This window comes from Dermacentor silvarum, chromosome 4 (assembly GCF_013339745.2).
Source record: "Dermacentor silvarum isolate Dsil-2018 chromosome 4, BIME_Dsil_1.4, whole genome shotgun sequence".
NCBI classification, from domain to species: domain Eukaryota; kingdom Metazoa; phylum Arthropoda; class Arachnida; order Ixodida; family Ixodidae; genus Dermacentor; species Dermacentor silvarum.
In genome coordinates this window covers 55,582,347-55,602,818 of record NC_051157.2, presented here as the reverse complement: position 1 = coordinate 55,602,818, position 20,472 = coordinate 55,582,347, and the positions used below count along the sequence as shown (strand labels likewise).

Sequence of the window (20,472 nt, the reverse complement as noted above, 5' to 3'; positions counted from 1 at the left end):
GATCTGCGGGGAAACAGAGAAACAGTGCAAACTCTCTACAATAACCCTCAACAGAAATCTTCTGATCTCAGAGGCCGCATGCTGTCGTCATGCCTATCTCTCGACTTCCCCGATAGATGGCACTGGCATCGGATATCTCTTTCGTTAGGCTTAGACGCGTTCGAAACGAGAAGCGATCTCGAAAACTACTCAAGGTTATCCATAATACTCTGTCGTCGAAGCGGCCTGAGACTAAGCGAAAGCTGTTTCCGCAGTCATTTGCTACCAACGAAGTGAATTCTACAAGGACAATGCCAAATTCAGTTCGAAGCGGGCGGCCGGGACCGCCGCCAACACGGCGGCCAACGCGCGGCGGCGTTCGCCGCATGTATCAAGACACAGCGAACATCCTGCGTCGTGTCGCCGCGTCGTTACTTGACACGTGAAGTTCTTCGAGAAAGTTCGCTCCATGTATTCTGGGCTTAAGGCCTACCCTATCAAGTTGTAGGTACTATACATAACCACGGTAACTCTGCAGCACCGTAAATCGTTTGTAAATTGTCCAAATTGGGCAATCAATAACTTTGACGATAGCTGCCTTGTTGCAGGAAATATCCGGCACATAAGCGGCTTTGTGTTAAATGTAAAGTCGAAGTGAAAATTGGACAAGTTGGTTTATGTTGTACATTGTAAAAAAAGAGCATTGCGAACCCATGTTAGTATTTTTTCCTCTACATGCGTCGTCTGTTAGTGATACGGTTCTTTCCGAATACAATATAGTAATGCATAGACGGTTTTATTCGTTCTCTGGCAGCATTGCTGTGCGTATTATCCCAGAAAACTTCCAATGGCCTTTTTTTTAAATTAAATGTCAGTTAAATTGTTTTGGTAGCCGTGTTTGTTAACAAACACTGCTACTATAGGTACATGTCCTTGATGTGTTAAAACAAGCCTAGTCCATCGATCTCGTGTATAGGTGTATGCAGCAGTATTTTGCGTTTCGGAGTTAATTTGGGAGTCACTATAGTCAGGGAGCCCTTCACTGTAGCCTTAACACTATAGTTACGGGGTAATGCCTATGCAAAACCTGTGTGATAGCAGACCTATCCCGTCTGCTTTTGTGACGCTGAGAAAAAGATTTAGGCTCGTTGTCGGTTCCGCCGTTCAGATAGCGTCTTCTGCGATAGTGTTTTTTTTTTAATTTTTTTTCTTTATTAACATAGCTGCTTAATTATTTCCCTAAGCCTGACGCCTGCAGTACTTGTCATTTTCTAGACCAAGGGCTCCTGTCCAGGGAAGCGAAACGAGCCGTTTCGTAGCCCAGAGGGAGGGAACAGGGGGCCTTGGGTAACTGCCGCTTTAGCGAATGCAGACCAGTGGATAATGACTCGTTGTTACGTTGCTACAGCGCGACTCAGTGAGTTAGGCCCAACCTGTAAATAGCAAACCTCTGTGCCTATAACTTGCGATGGAATTAAAGGGGCCCTTCTCTCACTTCTAAACTGTACGGTGAGGGGGCCCGTAGTAATTAGACGGGACCCCTCCTCGTAGTAAGTGCCAAATAATTTATCCATCTACGTTCGTAGAAAACTGGTGGCACCTAGAGAGTCGCTCATATTTAGTTTCTACTAGAACTTGATATTCTCTTCGTTTCCTGCTAAATAATGAGGGCTGTTCTAAAGGCCTTCGAAGAGCTCTGTGTGAACATGAAAATAGTCTACAAAACTGCGGCATGACCAAAACAATGACCTACACTAGCCAAAGAATGAATAGATAAGACAGCTCTAACCAGTCCTGGACGACCCACCTGAGGATATGCTTTTAGACACCCTGTATATATTACTGTGGACGTAAACTGTTTAAACACCCTGCCAAAGTTATTAGACTAGTCTAGTAACGTTGCTTCCTGCCTGTTCTCAATTATCCTCCGTTTTAAAGACAAAGTAGACTGGCATCGAAATGTAGCGGAGATAAAACAAAACGACCACCTTAGGGTGACGCTGCGCCGTTCGCATTTTCTGATACATAAGTCTTTCTAAATACTAATAGTGATAATTGCTACGCTTAAGTTGCGCAGTGTCTCCTTTTTATTGTATTTTTTTTAGTTGCCTTCAGTGTGGCCAATACGCATCGCGGATTGAGTCATGTGTTGAGGCGACAACAACAACAAAGTTAAAGAATCCACACACGACTCTTCATGCATTGGCCTTCGTGCACACAACCAGCGTCTACCGCGGAATGTTTTTTTTTTTTTGTTTTTTCTTTTTTTCTCCCTCCTTACTTCCTTTCAAAAAACTAGGCCGTCGAGCCATCCTCATTGTAATAAATGTATTTATTCAATCAACGCACAAGGACAACAGGTTCGCAAGATCAGCTCGTGCCTCCCCGCATCTTCTACCTCTTTTCTCCTTAACAATGACATTAAGAATGTTTACAATGAATTCACCAGTGACACAGCGCTAAATAAGTAGATTTCCTGACAGTTTTACTAACACGCTATAATTAATTCACAAGCACGTCAACTTTCTTTGTTCTAACGACCCTGTATTGTAATGATCGTGCACCTTTGGTATTTGTTTTGATGCGAGCGGCTGCGATGGAAACAAGACTTAAATTATTTTACCAGCTTTGATAGGCCTCCTGGAATTGACTATTGCATCCAAAATTATGCCAACGAAAACATTAGCTAACCATCTTAAAATGCTAAATATTGCAATCTAATAGCGCCATTGCACGTTCATGAGTACACTAATATTATTATTTTCAATTAACTACATCATACGTAGCCTAGTCACTACTTCGCGTGCGCCAGCATTGCTCCGTGTCCTAACTCCCCGACAATTTCGACGACTCCAGGTCTGTCATATTTAAGGTGAACTTTAGTACCGAAAAAGAAATTACAACTTAAGTGTGATTCGTTTACGTGTGGGAAGCATGTGCTGCAGTTTATAGATAAGTTAGTGTTGATAAATAATTTTCAACACTCCTTTAAAGAAGCTTGATGAGTGGAAACCGTTACCTAGTACATGATGCATAGTTCAAGGCGACACAAAAAAGCAGTAGGTATAACTTAGAAAATCAAAATAAAAAAAATCAATTCCTAAATAACTTTACTGAAGGCTTGCTGTGAATGAAAGGTTTTCCCATATGCTCGTACCACAGCACAAATAATGAATCAATAAATATAAAACAAAAGGATGGTTTGTTGCCTGCTTGAGTTTTGGAACACTACTCTGCAACAACCAAATTAATCTGCGTCAGATTCGACAGCGGCACAGAAGATTTGAGACATCCATTCTTGATTCACACGGTTCTAAATGAGGTTAGAGAAAAGTACGAGGGACAGCACAGAAAACTGGATACCTGGACGTAACATCCCGCCAAGGAAGATCTCACTTCTATCTCGTATTTTATCACGGAAGCGATAATTTAAATATTTTATTACATCCCCTCGTCCCGAATGAAAAAAGTACCGCAAATAAAACTAAATAATTGCTTTTCGTTTCCGCGTTTTGTATACTCTCTCTTTTTTTTTTTCACAATAAGTCGCAAGTGTGGTGAGCGCACGCCGCGGTGGCTTAGCAGCTATGGTTTGGCGCTGCCAACCACGAGTTCGCGGGATCGAATGGGGCGAATATCAAGAAAGCCCGTGTCCCGTGCATTGTGGGCATGTTAATGATCCTCTGGTGACTAAAATTAATAGGGAGTCCCCCACTACGGTGTGCCACATAAACAAACCCTAATTTTGGCTCGTAACAGCCCAGGATAAAATTCAATTCCAATGTGGTGAGCGGCCTTCCCTTTGCCTGCACACCTTAAGGCTAACCAGGTGAAGTTATGGACGGTTATGAAAACATCTGCAACAACCTATTGATAATTCTCCATGACTGCATAATTTTAAGTTCGATCTTCAACTTTTTCGTTGTAAAAGTGGCGTGGAGCCACACCGGGTGGCGCTTAAGGAGCGCGTGTCAGCGGCCGCTCGTGACGAGTCCTAACAGAAGAAGGTTCGCTCGCAACGGCCTCTGTTCGCTGGTCCGCCGCTTTTCGCCCTGCTCCACCAGACTACTGCGTCCGCTCCAGCAAACGGCCTCTCCACCTGCCCAAGGTTTCTACTACCTGGAGTCGGAGCTCAGAACGAAAGCAGCGTAAGCACCAATTTTACGATGTTACAATACATTCGGCTGGTCGTTTGTGGGCGCTCGTGGTAGCGCGCGTTACCTTCGACTCTCGGGATTCGAGAGCTCGGAACACACCGGTATGGCTCTTGGACAGCGCCCTGCTCCAGGTGAGAGCGCTTGGAAGCCGAGATCTGTCAAAGTTACGGTCGCATGGCTCCTGCAACTTCCGTGGAGTCTGCTGTGCGGTAGCGGCCGGCTGCATTTGGCAGCTGCGCGACTTGTTTGTTCACAACAGAAAAAACGCTGACGCGTTTCTGCTCCCGCGCTCCCTAGGGTAAGGCTCTGGCTTGCTTTCTATTACCTAGAGTGGGTTCCGCATCGTTTCAGTCGAAGTAAGAGCTCGATAGGAACCAGCCGAATGTATACCACTAGTCTTTCATGTGCTTATTCTCTCATTTCCATAGGCTAAGTTTTAACTCGTGACTGTTTTCATATGTGCGTGAAGCGCACTTAATATGTTACCGAAAGCAGAACCGCGAGCTAGTTGATCTGCTGTTCTGTACGAACGCACTCAATACTTGTTTGGTCAGGTCAGTCTTAGTCAACGGCTTACCGTGGTTTCACGATTAAACCGAATATAAATGTCTAGATGGTTCTTATAATTCGCAATATGTATCGCAACTAACATGAAGTTCTAAGTAAAAAAAAAAAAAAAAAGCTGTCTTTGCCGATGAAACGGACTGTATCGTGTTAATAACCTCCTGGAGAAGGCTCGGGTATGTTTTGCATTCCTATGAAAAGAGTAATTAGTGCTGCTTGTTTAACAACATATTGAGATTTTCAGTTTACGGCCAAAAATGTAAGTGCGAAGTTTGTCGATCACATTCAAACGCACCAATTTTGCGAGATGTTACTGTTTGTCTAGCTATGTTTACCGAGATTAAATGAAAGCCACCGCGGAGGGTATGCAAGCGGTAGACTGCAGCGGCTTTTTAATGGTTTCGCGGGCTTTCGTTTAACGATAAGAGTTGCGCATATGGTAACGTGTCAAAAACAGAAAGCGATATTTTTGAAGGTGCTCTACAAGTTTCCTTGCATTAAGATTGTGATCAAAATGTTGCGAATTTAAAATATTTCTGAGTAATAACTACTAATGCTTTTATTGCGATAGCAATTATTTGGACACTCCAAGCGGATTTCTGCCGTCGTCGTCGCCGTGAGGTTCCATAGGAAGTCCAGGGAGCGATAAAATCGTCGCCGCGTGCCGTAAGCTGTATGTGCGAGTGAAAGCGTGTTTGGGACGCACGCTTTCACGGAAACGCGACTTCTCTCATGCGAAAATCCGCGGGGGGATGGGAGGGAGGAGGGGTGACGCTGTGCTGCGGCACCTACTGCGTATCTTGCCACCGGGCGCAGCTGGAGCTGGAGACTCAATTTCGTACGCGAAAGGAGGAAAGCGGGAAGGCAGCGCGGGAGGGAGGGGGTGCGGCTTCCACTCTGCGACCAACTGCGTACTTGTACTTTGCACGGCTGCGATCGGTCGCGCGCACGGTATCTTGAAAGCGATCAGCACACGGCTCCTACCTTCGTATGGGCTGCGCTTTCACCGCTCAGTTTCCAGTGAAGCGGTAGACCGCACGATCCTTCGCTCGCTGCTGCAGCGCGCCTGCTCACGCCAGCGTTTTGACAGCGGTTGTCTGCGCTCATCGAGTGTGATCTATTTATGTTTGCTTGTGCGCGCTGACACCATTCTTGTTAATTCAGTTAGTTAGCGAATGTATCCAAGTTTATAAAGCCGATAATATTACTATCCTTACTCCGTATAGCTCTCTATTAATTTGCTGTCGCAATTGATGCTTCGCCTATCGACGGCGAAACTGCGACTTTTTATGTTAAGAAGACAAAAATATACACAATTCACCGATGATTACGATACTCCCAAATGCGAATTTCAAGCGCAGCTGTTTAGGTGTTTTGAATTCGCGATATAATATGGCAACAAATTTGATTCTGAATAGCAGGGTCATCTCAGCGACGTCGCTGAGCCTCTTCTCGAGCAGCTCGTTTAGCAGCAGCGGCAGACAAGGCACTTCTACCGGTTGCGTCGCTCATTGTTCAGAAAGAAAGCCTGAACACGGGAACGCGTGGCTCGCGCGGAGCGCATTCTTTAGCGGCGGTGGCGCCGCAGGCGATGTAGCGCATGCGCAATAGGTCCGAAGCCCACGCCAGCGTTTTGTGTCCGCCATTGCTGCATGCGTGTTCGCCGCCGGCACTCCGCTTTCCTCTTCACCCTTTCGCCGAACACTCCTCAGCTTTCCCCCTCCTGGTTGAGCTGCACCCACCTATCCGCTTTCCTCCTCCCGTCTTTCATACCCCCGCTGCGCACTGTGTTCGCTTTAATCTTTCGCTGTGCTCTTTCGCTCGGTTACGCCGCTGACACCGACAACGCTCGCCGCGGAAACGGGCGCTTAAGAGCTCCGCTCTAAGATGCAGATTTACAGGCGGCTTGTTCAGAAGGTCGCTAAAAACATGCAGTTTCATTCGCACAGAGAGGTGCTTCAAATGTGCTTCATGCTAAGTGGGACATCTGATTTACTGGCGACAGCCACGATTGTATAGTCCTACGTTAACATTTTGATGCCGCGGTATTTTGAGGCATTCAGTGATAACACTTAATAAATTATTTGTGGAACATTCGTTGTAAATTACCCTTTATGCTTGCGAAAGAGAAAGCGCTCTCCACTTGGCGAAAGTGTACCATGACAGGTTCTGCGTTTGTGTTATATTTAATATCACTTTATGCTCACCGGGAGCAACTGTTGTTGCAGCGCGCCGCATGCAACGGCGTTTAACCTGCACCGCTGCACTACTTTTGCTTCCTTGCAGCCTGAAGCGATGCAGACTTCACCTGGTCATGAGCACGCTGGCTCAGGGGTCAACTCGGGAGAAATAGCCCGCACCGCCTCTCCGCCGGATCCCAATGCTGCACTTGCCGCCGCACCAACGGCTCCTTCCCTCGCTAAATCTGGAACCACCGATGGCTCTGGCCCGGCCTCCCAAACAGACAAGAGGTCAAAGTTTGGGACTAAACATATTTTGATACTCTGCCTCGCCACTGCAGTCTTCTTCTCCGTGCTTATCGTCCTCATGCTTCCGCGCGGTCAAGAGGCGAGCCAGCCAAGAGGTACCTGCTCTGACACCGAGGAGCAGCTGTTCGTGAAAACTTCGCTGGGCGAAATCAAGGGAGCCGCTGTTGAGACCAGGAGTGGCCTGCGCGCACGCGTCTTCCTCGGCATTCCCTTCGGCGAAGGCACGACAGGAGCCCGGCGCTTCGACCTCGCCAGTAAGGTCACCAAGCTGCGCTCTCCCTTCGCGGCGGTGAAGCAAGGTCCCGGTACGCACTGTCATTGTATTCCTCGATTTTCATTCCAGTACCACAAAGGGGCGGTTTTAACGCGATAGCGTTAAGGACCCCGTGTCGTAGAAAATCCGGCGTAGGCGTCAGTGTCGGCGTAGATGTCGGCGTCCGTGGCGAAGAAAATCATCCCCAAACACCCCGACCGTGCAGGCCGTCCGCGTGGCGCAAGGTGTTAGTGAACCAAAATTGAATTTCTCACAGTGAAATCCGTCCGAAAAATGCTAAAATATGACTTAACCACAACCTACAGACACTGGTAGCGTCGGATTGTAATTTGAATGCGCGAGACACATAATTCTGTTACAAGGAAACTCAAACACAAACCCCTTTTCCAGCAGTTGCTACTATACCAACATCGGCGTGCTCGGGTACGCCATATCGAGATGGCGCTCGCATCCTCGGCTGGTTGAGACCTTGCTGGTCTCAACGGCGGCTCCCTTGGTTTCGCCCAGCGAAGTTCTCACTATCAGGTCAACGAAAGACGGAGGCGTAGGCGTACTAATTAGACGAGGTCTGAAGTGGCGAAGGGTAAACGAGACATGTAAAGAGCATTAATGTATGAGCGGCACATGGCAAGGCAAAACGACGTGGCTGGGAGTAGCTTACCCATGGACAGGTAGTGATAGCAGAGAAAAAAATAAGGAATTGTTTGATTGCATTAGAAGCGATATTAAGGAGTTCAGTAAATGGGGCCAGGTGATATTAGTGGGAGATATGAACGCACACATGGACGATTTAGACGGATATACTGATTACAACGGCTCTCTAGTCCCGGATTTGTGTGATGAATAGAACCTTGTAGTAGTTAACAGGGAGAATAAGTGTCATGGACAGGTAACGCAATGCGGAAACACGACTACGCCTTAGTCTCATAAATGGTCTACGAACAATGAGACCAAATGTTAATAGACGAAAATGAAAAACAAATAGCCTGGGAAGCGATCATAGGCGTTTAGAATTAAAGTTGGGGAGAGATACCAACGCAGAATACGAACCTATAGCCTCATAATTTTTAGAAATGAATGAAGAGCAAATAACCGAGATCGCAATAAGAATATAGAAGAAAATTGAGGGTTTTCCTTCAGCAGTCTGTGAATATAAGGAACTGGTAGACGTTATGCAGCATTAAACAAGGCAGACACGACAAAACAATTGTTGGATTGGGAAGAGGAAACCACGTAAGTGGTGGAACGAGGAAATAAAACAAGCTATAGAAGAGCGTAAAGAGGCATCTAGGGCTCATCGAGAAGCCAAAAAGTTGGAATTACAAGAAGAGGTGCTCCTTAGATGGAATAGATACCGAGAAAAGAAACGGGTGGCGAGTGAGCTCGTGCAAGAGAAAATTAAGTGCGCAAGTGAACGCTGGGTGCATAACATTCACAAAAGAGACAAAGGCGCCCCAAAAAAGATTCTGGAACCATATAAAAGCACTCGGAGCTCCAACTAAAAACTCGCAAACGGCTATAAGTGATGAAGACGGTAACATCTACGAAGGAGACGATGCGCGGCGGCACATCACAGACGTTATTAGGGCTAACTTCGGCACGAGAAAAAGCGTACTTCAGACAACATATACAGCAACAGCAGAGAGGCCTGAGAGATCAAAATTTAGCATAGAAAGCTTTTATTGCAAAAAATGCAGCAGAAGATGTCCCTAATAACACGGCAGCAGGACCCGATGAAATCCCAATACTGCTAATCAAAAACCTCGGTCCAAAAAGCAAGGCACTGCTGACTAATGCCATAGAGCAAGTGATTAGAACAAATGAAATTCCCTTTGGATGGCGTGAAAGCAGGATAAACCTCATCTACAAAGGCAAAGGAGATAAGGATAAGACGAGCTCGTACAGGCCAGTTACAGCAACGTCGACGATATATAGAATGACAATGCAAGCCATAAAATTAGAACTGTCGAAGTGGGTGGAGAAAAACGATGTATTGGGAGAACTACACAATGGGTTTAGGCCAGGCAGACGCTTAGAGGATATGTTTGTACTAACTCAGTGCATAGAGATTTCAGTCGCTCATAAAAGACCTTTATCAATAGCATTTCTAGATATTAAAGGAGCTTATGACAACGTAGACAGGGAATTGTTATGGGACATTCTTCAGCACGAAGGCATAGATGACGATTTCGTGGAGTTGCTGAGGGAGATATATAGAGAAAACCAAGTACAAGTGGTATGGGAAGGTCGAAAAGAGGTAATGAAACGGTGGGAATTCACCAAGGATTGAAGCAAGGATGTCCTCTGTCACCATGGTTGTTCATGCTTTACGTTAATGGTATAGAAATACGACTGGCAAACAGCGAATTAGGTTTTGATTTATCCTACATGCGTAATGAACAAATGGTGCAACGGAAGGTCCCTGGACTGATGTACGCTGAAGACATTGTGCTACTAGCGGACAAATAAAAAGATTTACAGATACTTGCGAATATCTGTGGCAATGCAGCGACAAATCTAGGCCTTAAGTTTAGCACAGAGAAATCAGGAATTATTATCTTTAATGAAGAGACGAGTAACTTTGTGGTGTCAATTCAACAGCAAGTAATACCCATAGTGAAGCAATATAAGTACCTCGGCGTACACATAAATTACTCATACAACCACCAAGATAACCTGATAATAAAGGGGAAGCGGAATGCAGCAATAATGAAACACTGAGCACTGTGTGGCCACAATAAGTATGCGGTGGTGCGTGTAATCTGGAAAGGAGCAATGGTGCCAGCGCTAACATTCGCAAATGCTATTCTATGCTTAAAATCAGATATATTGTCGGGTTGTGAAGTTAACCAAAGATCAGTAGGCCGGTTGGCTTTGGGAGACACCATCCTTTGGGAACCCAAGACGGCAATAATTTTTTCTCGGCCGCCAGGTGCCACCAGCATGATAGTGGCACCGCGGGCATGTGACATTTTCTGGTCACCGCAACTGGCGGAGTTTCCACTCCTAAAGGTTTCCTGCTCCGTGCCGTAGGCGAAGAAATAAAGATCCAGCGGCTCGTGAACGTGGCCGGTTGAATTCTTCGCGAAGAAACAGAGGAGACTGGAAGATCATGGGTTGCGGGTGCTCAGGAACTTTCGCAACATGCAACGACCTGGTTTGCCACTACTTTACTAAGATTTCCCCAGCTCCGCTGGTTTCTGGCGTTTGCGATAGCAGAGCGACGCATTTTTTTTGTGTGTGTGTTGGTGAAATGAACGAGCTTCATCGAAGTGGTTTGTCGTCGGCTGGTGTCACAGATCTCGGGGGCGCGGATGTTTAAGAGATGGACTGAGACGTATGACGGCACAGCACACAAGATTTAATGAAACAAACCCAAAAAGCAAACATTCCCAATAAAAAGTAACTAATAATAACAAACAAAATAAGTGTAACATATACAGGCGGCTCTCAGTCGCACACAAAACTTCAGCTAATTAGGCTGTACTTTGACCCAGTCTTATCCTCTACTACAGTGCCTAGAATATACTTTGTAAGTATATTCTAAGCACTGTGCCTCTACACTTCTAACAGTCTGACACCTTTAGCCTAGAGCACTGCACGGGCCGATTTTTGCGGCCCGGGCCCGGCCCGGGCCCGTTTTTTCATTGGCCGGCCCGCCCGAGCCCGATCAAAACCTTTATGGCGAGACCCGGGCCCGGCCCGGGCCCGGAAATAATCTATGTTACCCGCCCGGCCCGGCCCGCCACCCCTTTACCTTAAGCCCGAGCCCGGTCCGAGCCCGACTCGAAACCGGCCCGAACCCGGCCCGAGACCGAAAAATACATGTTTTTCAGAGTTGAGAAGCCCGAGAATAACTCGCAGAAAGCCTGAGCCCGGCCCGGGCCCGCGTCAAAAAACCCGAGCCCGGCCCGGGCCCGGGTCAAAAAGCACACGCCGTGCCCAAGCCCGGCCCGAGCCCGTGAAAAAACTCCTCTACCCGGCCCGGCCCAGCCCACGGGCCGGGCCGGGCCCGGGCTTTCGGGTAAGCCCGAGCCCGTGCAGTGCTCTACTTTAGCCTATCGGGCTGCGTCGCTTCTTACGTGGTATGTTCTCACGTCGTTGACGCTAACTCATGTGGATCTTCGTCCAAGTCGCATCGCCTCTCTTCCGGAGTTGCTACTACCGACGATCCTGAAGGTTTCGTCGCCTTGGTAGACGCCTGTGTATCCTGGTCGCCGTCGCTCATGTGGCAGAGAGGCCCGACGGGTTGGGCCTAGCGACGGGTTCGGCCGCTTCTTCCGTCCGGCGCCTTACTCAAGTGCCGACGTGGCGTCCCGGGGACTATCGTACATGCTGGTCTTACGCTGAAGGGGAGCCTTCCTAGAATGCCCGGCACTGCCGTGAGAGGCTGCAGCCGGTCCAAGGAGCCTCGCTCGAACGTCTCTGAGGTCGACCGCCACACCCTGGACTGCCAACGTCATGGTCTTGAACGAAGCTCCATGGCTCCCGTCGCCAGTGCGATGCTGACGATGCAACCTTCTTGGCCCACAGCCACGTCGATAACAGCTCATCGCTGGTTTTCTCTCGATCACGGCTCGGGTCACGCGTCTTGAGCGCTCGTGTTGTTTGGAGCACCGCGTGCTCTCTTCGTCGTCGTCGTTCTTCCGCGTGTGTTGTCCCTTTACTCATGACATTGGCCCCCTCTTCAACAGTTTTTTATCGAAAAACTGCTTTCTGTCGGCCTTCTCTGCTGCGAACTGGACTCTTCTGCGGTGACTTGCGTACTTTTCCTCGTGTAATCGTCGCTCACTACTCACCACCACACTGTTGCGCACATTTCACATTTCGCCACATCTTACACAGCACTCAACTCTTCGTAATGTTCACTAGTTCAATGTTCCAAACACTTTACACACTTTATACACGGAAGTGTGTAAGGTTATTAAACATATTTCACAGTACTCCAAATCCAATATACACTCTATTTGACGTTTCACACTAGATCGAAGTTATCCGAAGTGAACATCTATCTTAAACGTAGGTACTGTTTCAACACTTTCTGTCTATCCCCATTTCCGAAAACTGAATTCTTCCACATGCCATTCCTAAATGATTTTCCTTTTGACTCTGCCCGTTGCACCTGCACTATTTTCCGGCCTTTTTTGGAACTTCCATGCTTGCCTATTTCCAGCCTGTTTACTTTATTCCCCACCGTCTACAGATTGCTTCAGGGATGAACCGCCGGTAATAATTGGCAAGCCCAAGGAATTGTCATAGTTGCTTGGTGGTTGATACTCGTGAAAACTGCACTATGGCTTCCGCACGAGTGGCAGGAGGAGATATCCCGCGTGCCTCGACGCGATGGCCCAGGAAGTCCAGAGCACCGACACCAAACTCGCTCTTCGGGCCGTTCACGACCAACTCGTACTTGCGTAATCGTTCGAACACATGGCGCAGGTGAAGCGCGTGTTAGTCTGCATGAAGCACTCAAGACGAGGATGTCGTCGATGTATGCGAAACAGCAGTTTAAACCACGAAGAACCTGATCGACAAACCGTTAATGCGTTTCGTATACTGCGTTTCGCAGACCGAATGGCGTCCGGAAGTACTCAAACATGTCAAAAGGTGTTATTATGGCTGCCTTTGGTATACGTCAGGAGACTCCACACTGATTTGGTGGTACGCCTTGACGAGGTCTATCTTGCTCAATATTGTGCACCCGTGCAGCAACGCGGTAAAGTCCAGAATGTGTGGGATGGGGTACCGGTCTGGTACGGTCCCTTTGTTGAGGGCACGGTAGTCGTCGTCACACGGTTTCCAGTCACCGGAGGGCTTGGGGACCATGTGTAGTGGTGATGACCATGGATGAACCCTCCCTCTCTCCACGGCCTATCGGCGCGATGGCTCTTGGGAACTTGGTTTTTGTTTTCAAATCATTCAAGGGACTAACTATGGTGGGGCGCCTACCATCACACTCACAAGCATGGAGGATGGTTGTTAAGGGCCATGCGCTTCGCACTATGCTTCACGTGTATTGCCTTGATGTATGGAGGAAAGCTAGGGAACCTGGCGCCAGACCATACAGTTTTCAATGCATCACTCGCGCTTACCGCCAGGGTTAATGCAGCTGACCGCGCACTCGCCTCGTAGCCCGTACAGAACGCCCAAGCGTGGTCTAACCAAGTTGCGCACTTTTTAAGGTTCATATTAGGCGCATTGTACGTTGAGCTTCGGTGCATTTTTCTTGCTAATTTCCAACCCATTGACTTCGAACCTAAAAAAAAAGAAACGACTTAAAAACACCACAGTAGACGTACTGAAAGACAACTAGAAGAAACCTGTTGCGTATCACGTGACAAGGGCCTTCAATTCCTTTTGTAGCGTTAGCTACACTGGCCTAGCCAAGCCCGTTTCGCGCGGCACATCAAGAGCCATGCTGCGCATGCGCAAGGATCAGTGATGTCACACGGCTTGCGCACCGGAGCCACCGGAGCCGGCACCTCTCGCGCACTCCGCCGCCGCCGCGCGTGACTCACCGCCGCCGGTCTGCGCATTCCAGAGGAGTGACGTCGTAGCCGTGGTAGACGCACTGGCGCCGGCGCGCGCTCGCTGTGCAGTCGCCGTCTGACACTGCGCTGGAGCCGCTGCGCTTCTGACTGGCGTTTGCCAGTGTGGTATAGCCATGGAGAAGGAGAGCGCAAATGCTGCTCAACAGCGCAGAAGAACGGAGAAGCTTGACTCATAAGAATAATCTTATCTTAAGAATAATCTTAAGAATAAGCTAAGAATAATCAGCTGAACCTTGCTAACGCTACGTATATCCTGGCATAGCCGAGCTAAGCCACTGCAACTTTTTTTTGTTTGTTATTTATCTCTGGGCTTCGTGATTGTCCCGTGACGCTCTCTCCTAGCTCTTTATTATTTTCATTTCCTTCAAGCGAATGTCCATATAATTGCGATGGCTATAAAGTAACGCACTCGGCCAAAGCTACCAACGTGGAACGGTATAGCAACGCTTTAACATGGCCTTTATCCGGCAGCATGCTTGCAGCCGTCAATACACGTCCCGGTACTGCGGCCGGTCACGGTCATGTCGGACAATTGCCTCACCCTGGACGTCTGGGCTCCCAGCCGCTGCTCGATGGAGCAAGAGGAGTCACTGCCGGTACTGTTTTTCCTGGGTGGCTGGATGTTCCACATCGTCAGCTGGAACGGCCTCTTCGACTGGAGCAGCATGGCGAGCCATGGCCGCGTGATCGTGGTGTCCCCTAACTTCCGGATCGGCGCTCCCGGCTTCCTGCACCGCAACGGAACCGGCCCGGAGAACGTGGGCGTAGAGGACATCCTGCTCGCCTGGCGTTGGACCAAGGAGCACATCGCGTCGTTCGGTGGCAACGCCAGCAACGTGGTGCCGTTGGGTCACTCGAGTGGCGGCTTTGTAGTCTCCGCCTTGCTTGCTAGACCTGAACTGCTCGATGTGAACCGGTCGGTGATTCTGGCACAGAGCATGCTCACTGTATCTCCGGATAACAGTGGAGTGAAAGGAGTGCGCAAAACCGAGTACCTCGGTGAACTTTGCTGCGAGAAGTCGTCCTGCGCCGCAGAGCGGTCAATTCCAGGCAAGTTTTAATTTACCGCGCCCTCAACATGTTGATTGGTAATTCGCATTCTTTCCTTATCACAGCGCTGATGCTATACGGGAAGCAGCGAATGTAAACATTTGCGTGCGTTTCTTTCTTTCTGGGTACTTTAATGATAAATGAAATCTACATCTCTGCAGATATCCCAATGGCAGTTTCTCAGTACCGAATAACTTTGGTACGCAATCGTTGAATAATAAGTAAGAAAACGACTGTGCGGAAGTAAGGCGATGCACCCTCATTTTCCATTATCAACGCTAGCTGCAACACGTACTCAGCTTCAGTCTCAGTTGTCGCATAAATAACGTGTACAGGTGCGAAGGATTCAATTCCCCACAAAAAGGCTGTCCACCGCGGATTTGAACTCATTTATGTTGATTTATAATGAAGATTTCATTCGCACTGATCAGCTTCGCATGCTTGGCATCACTAGTGCGATATGTATCCGCAACAGGGGACTTCAATATGGGACTTCCATAGAGGACATTGGCACCCGCTAGCGTGCGCACACAGAGCTCTCCGCGGGCAATTGCGGAAATGCGCGCATTTCTTTACAACAAAGGAACTACTCAACAAACAAAGTCCACTATGCCTGCTGCACACCACACAGGGCTTGCGCCGCTGCAGGCGACGAACCTCTGGTTGCTAGTAGTAGAGTTAGTGTATATGCTCCCTACGCGAGCAGAGTTGCGCATAGGTCTGCCATCTTGCCCGCCGACGCATCCGTGTTAAGCAGAAAAGCCACTTGAATGCCTAATACGGTGCGGCTCAGCTGCAGAGTGTGCTTGCTCCTTCATTCCCTGAAAGCGGTGGCATGGCGGGCGGTAGCGCACAGAGGCTCGCGACGACGGTGGCGCGGCGGCCGGCAGTGCAGGCCATATAAACACTATGATGCAGGCGCAGCTGTGAAGCTGGCTTTCCCAGAAAATGCCATTTTTTGCGCATGTGACCAGATTTCGCGAATAGGGGTGCAAACGGCGCGTTCAATCAGATGCTCCACCAGCTCCCCAAGGGGAGCGTATACAGTGACTCTAGCTAGTAGCAAGTTCTAACGCCATCTATGATTTGTGCCACAAAACAGCTGGATCACCGGAATACAAGTTAGAACGCCTTATTAGGTGAATCGGCGCTCCTGCTTACTCAATTCAATTCACTTTTTTTCATAACCAGCATGTTGGGCACCTCGAATAAAAAGTCACAGGCCTGCGCTGCACACACAGCACAGTCACAGCGTAAGCTGGTGGAGCGAGCGGCTTAAGAGTAGCAATTTCGGAACCACGCACAACAGGGTCTTCGCGGCAAAGTCTCTTCGCGTCGTTTTGACGAGAGCGATCTGAACTGTCCGCCCGGCGTCGACGGCGAGCTGTGGTTTGTAATACTCTCTGCACAGCAGTCTGCTGAGCCCGATGATGCTTAGTTGTAGCCGCGCACGTAGCTCTACGATTCGCTTCTTCAGCAGCGGTTCGTACCTTGCGAGGAGACGCCATAACGGGTATCGAAGAGGTACCGAGAATACGTCGCGCACATCTCACATCGGGATCGCGTTTATTGCGCGTCTCGTCTGAATCGCTTCTCGTCGTCTGCGCCTGTGCATGCGGCTTTCGCAGGTGCCTTAACTAGATGGCGCCACCACACTGGCGAGGGCTCGAGTCGTCTGCGCCAGCACGCCTGCCTAGGGCGCGTTTATAGGGCCTTTTTCTGGCGCTGATATCAAGCACTTGCGTGGCTTATTGGTGAAGTATCCGACTCCCACGCAGCGAGACTGATTTTGATCCCGGCGGAGACTGGTACTTATTTTTTTTTCGCATTTCGGGCGATAGCACTTACGCGGCGCGGCGGCGGCGGACAACAACGCGATCCGAAACGGCTATAAGAATGAGCCCATAACAGCTTACGCTCTAAAAGCCTTCGAAGCCGTGACATGGTCCGCAGCCATTTTTGACAGGCAGTTAGCAGTGCATAAGGGGAGCTGTTACTTATTCAGTAGTCATCGTAGTACCAATAAGATGAACGACCAACATACTGAATAAAAGTGAAACATAATCCGCCGTGGCTGCTCAGTGACTATGGTGTTGGGCTCCTGAGCACGAGGTCGTGAGATCGAATCCCGGCTGCGGCGGCCGCATTTCGATGGGGGGCGAAATGCAAAAATATCCGTGTACTTAGATTTAGGTAGACGTTAAAGAACCCCAGGTGGTCGAAATTATTCCGGAGTCCTCCACTGCAGCATGCCTCATAATCAGATCGTAGTTTTGGCACGTAAAACCCCATAATTTTATTAATGCATATATAGCGCATATTAAGTGCACGTCTGTAGGATTAAAATTGAAGCATAAAAAAAGAAATACCGCTAATCACGAATGCACATTATACATAAATGAAATCAGCAAATGTTTTACGCGATATATACTACAAAGCACAATGTACAATTCGGCAACTACAGCGAAACAAAAAACGCAATTTTTCCATTTTTGTGGAAGAAAAAAAGCGCAATAACGAATGTTAGACAATGTAGATTTTTTTTTTGCTCTAAAGCACAACATTTAGTAAGTGTAAATATATCTTGCCCATGGCATCTCCCAGATCTTGTAATGGCGTGCATTTAGATTCCTATCTCTGCGTTTTAGGTTCTAGATACTGTTTAATGTGTTATGTGTTTGCTCATAAATATCAGGCATAGAAATAAAAGTTTGTTTTATAAAAAGGGCGCACGCATGGATGGCGTGTATCTTACTCCGTCCCCCGTTTTCACTTTTTCTTGTCTGCAACACGTGGCAGAACACTTTTTGCCGCTGCCAGCTTGACCAAAGATAACTTGGGTTTTATATGCTATAACCCCGGTCTGATTACGAGGCACGCAGTAGAAGGGCGGGGCGGGGGGGGGGGGGGGGGGGAGCGCTCCGGACTAACTTTGACTACCTGGAGTCCTTTAACGTGCACCCACTGCACGGTACACGAGCATTACGGTATTCCGCACCCATCGGAATGTGGCTGCCCCAGCCAGGAGCGATCCAGCGAACAATCCTGCGACCGGTCGCAGGACCAGCAGTACGACGCAATAGCCTCTGGGCTACCACGGAGGGCCGTCAGCTTGTGCTGTTTGAGACAAAAGGTTTCGAGCCGACTTCGGGCTGAATGTCTTTCGAACTAAATTACCTTGCGAAAGCGCAAGCGCTCGTGCCAGGTGATACGTCCAAGCTAAAGATAATCACACCAGCTAATCCGTGAAATACTGATAACGGCGATCGTTCTTGTTCTCGTTACAGTATACGTCCGATGCCTGGCTCTCCTTCCAGCGGCGGACTTGGTGACCTTGTTAGAGTTAAGATTTTCGTTGGCGCAGATAAACCTCGAGGGCAAACCTTTCCTTTTCGCCCATTCCAGTGCACTTCCTGATGACCGGAGCTTTTTCGCCGGCAGAGAACTGTTGCTCGGGAACACGCTTCACGAGGCCGACCGCGTGTTGGCACTGGGCATAGAGTTGCAGAACCTGTCAGACAGTGGGGTGAACGACATCATCAAGTTCTTGGCGCGCCAGAACGGCTTTCCGGAAGATACAGTGCTGAAATACTTAAGTGCGTATTTGGGCCTCGACGACGAGAGCACATCCCGGTCCGAGAAATTGGAGAAGCTGAACGATCTGTTCACGAAGGGGGCGTTCCAGTGCCCCATGCTGCAGTATGCGACAGAAGCGGCGAAGGGCGGTGCGAACGTCCACTTCATGGTTTTGGCAGAAGAGAAGATGGCCGCTATTGATCGATCCATCGGCCACGGGGTCACCATCGGCCACGGGGTCGCCACCGGCGATGGGATCGCCACGTACGGGGATGACCTGCGCTTGCTGTCGGGTGACCAGACTGACCAGAGTTTAACGACTGCCCAGACCAGGCTGTCCCACACCATGATAGGTTACGTGGCGGCGTTCGCGAGATCAGGGTAAGGACGAACGCGTTGTCAATGTTCAGTTCGCTTTACGCGCCGTGTTTGTTTTGGGACCACAGTTATCTACAACCGTTAACGGGCTTCATTCGACCATGACTTACCGCGCATTGCGTGGTATGCTTCGCTCACGTCCTTGGTGCAACCGTCTGGCTCTCTGTTTCCAAAATATAAATGCCGCATAACTGCAGCCACGCAGCGCAAGAACAGCTACGTTCGCGCTTGTAGGCTGCTGCCTAACGAAGCCGCAAACGCGTTTTGTCCCCACCGCTTGTAGCACAGTCGTTTAATCCACCGAAGGTGTGGTTGCGGTCGCAGGACCAGAGCAATGAATTTCTGGTTTCATTTGATGGAGCCCTACTCAGGGCACTTTTCGCTTTCCTGAGAGAGAGAATAAACTTTATTGACATATTCTGGAGACCAGTTGTGCCTCGAAGGTGGAGCCCTTAGTCCGGAGCCCCATAGGTAGCAGCCACCGCTTCGGCACGGTCGACCAGCCGTTGCTGACCAGTCACCATCGTGTCTTTCCGCCGCTCTTCTCAAGAGGTCAGGGTGGGGTTTTGAACGGGTTCCCGAGGTCTCGCTACTGCCTTCAGGCATGTTCTTTATTTTATAGAGATGAACATGGCCGCTGCTTTCGGTATGAAGCCTGTTTTATAGCACATTAAAGCCCTGCAACAAACGTACTGGGAAGGTTTTGTTGGCGCATTCGTGGGTGATGGACAGGCTTAATACCCAACATACACCCAAGACCTTTGTTTGCGGGCGCTGCCGATAAGCTGAAATACCTCGTGTATATAGGATCGGCGGGAGGCACAGCAATAAAGTTCACAGTATGCACAGTATGTAACCTTAGGACTACCTATGCAAATTGGAGTTTCTTCTTTTTCACATTCACGGATACTGCCATAGAAGCTTGTGGAGGCATGTAATGTCTACATGTGCTAGGAGATGATAATGTACGGCCTTATCTGTTTACAGGAATCCGGGGCATATTTCCGCTACAGAAGAATGGCCTCTATACACGGAAGCAGAAAAGAAAGTTGTTCTGCTGAACAGCTCAATGACGTGGGTTCAGCCCAAGTGGCGCGCGGAACCCTGCAGCCAGCTGATGTACTTGTTGTCCATGGTTTTCCAGGACCACGGCCGTGTGTAATGACGCCGTTATAAAAGCGGATTCGTCCTTGTGTCGTGGCTTTTCTATTTACTGCGACCGCTGTAGTTTAGCCCAGATTGCTAGAGAGTGCGGAAGCGGCACGCGTTTTGTGCATGGGGCAGTGAGCAATTGCTCCGGTGAGCAGCATTCTTACTCCGTAAGGGAAGTGACGGATGGGTGAAGTCTACGCTATCAAGGTGTATGTACTACTTCACCGCTAAACTCTGCAGCACCGTACAGCGTTCGTAAATTGTCCGAGTTGGGCAATTACTTATCTTTGACGTTATCGGCC

General features: G+C 48.9%; 1 protein-coding gene across 1 annotated transcript in view; it reads left to right on the top strand.

The window, feature by feature from the left end:
* LOC119448619 (cholinesterase) overlaps positions 1-20,192 on the top strand; it is a 41,970-nt gene extending 21,778 nt beyond the window's left edge. Inside the window, exons 3-6 of the mRNA XM_049666435.1 lie at positions 6,987-7,494; positions 14,486-15,064; positions 18,352-19,021; positions 20,006-20,192. Coding sequence (XP_049522392.1) covers positions 6,987-7,494; positions 14,486-15,064; positions 18,352-19,021; positions 20,006-20,180 — 1,932 coding nt within the window. The 3' untranslated portion in view covers positions 20,181-20,192. The remainder of the gene's footprint in view (positions 1-6,986; positions 7,495-14,485; positions 15,065-18,351; positions 19,022-20,005) is intronic.
* Positions 20,193-20,472: the final 280 nt, after the last annotated feature.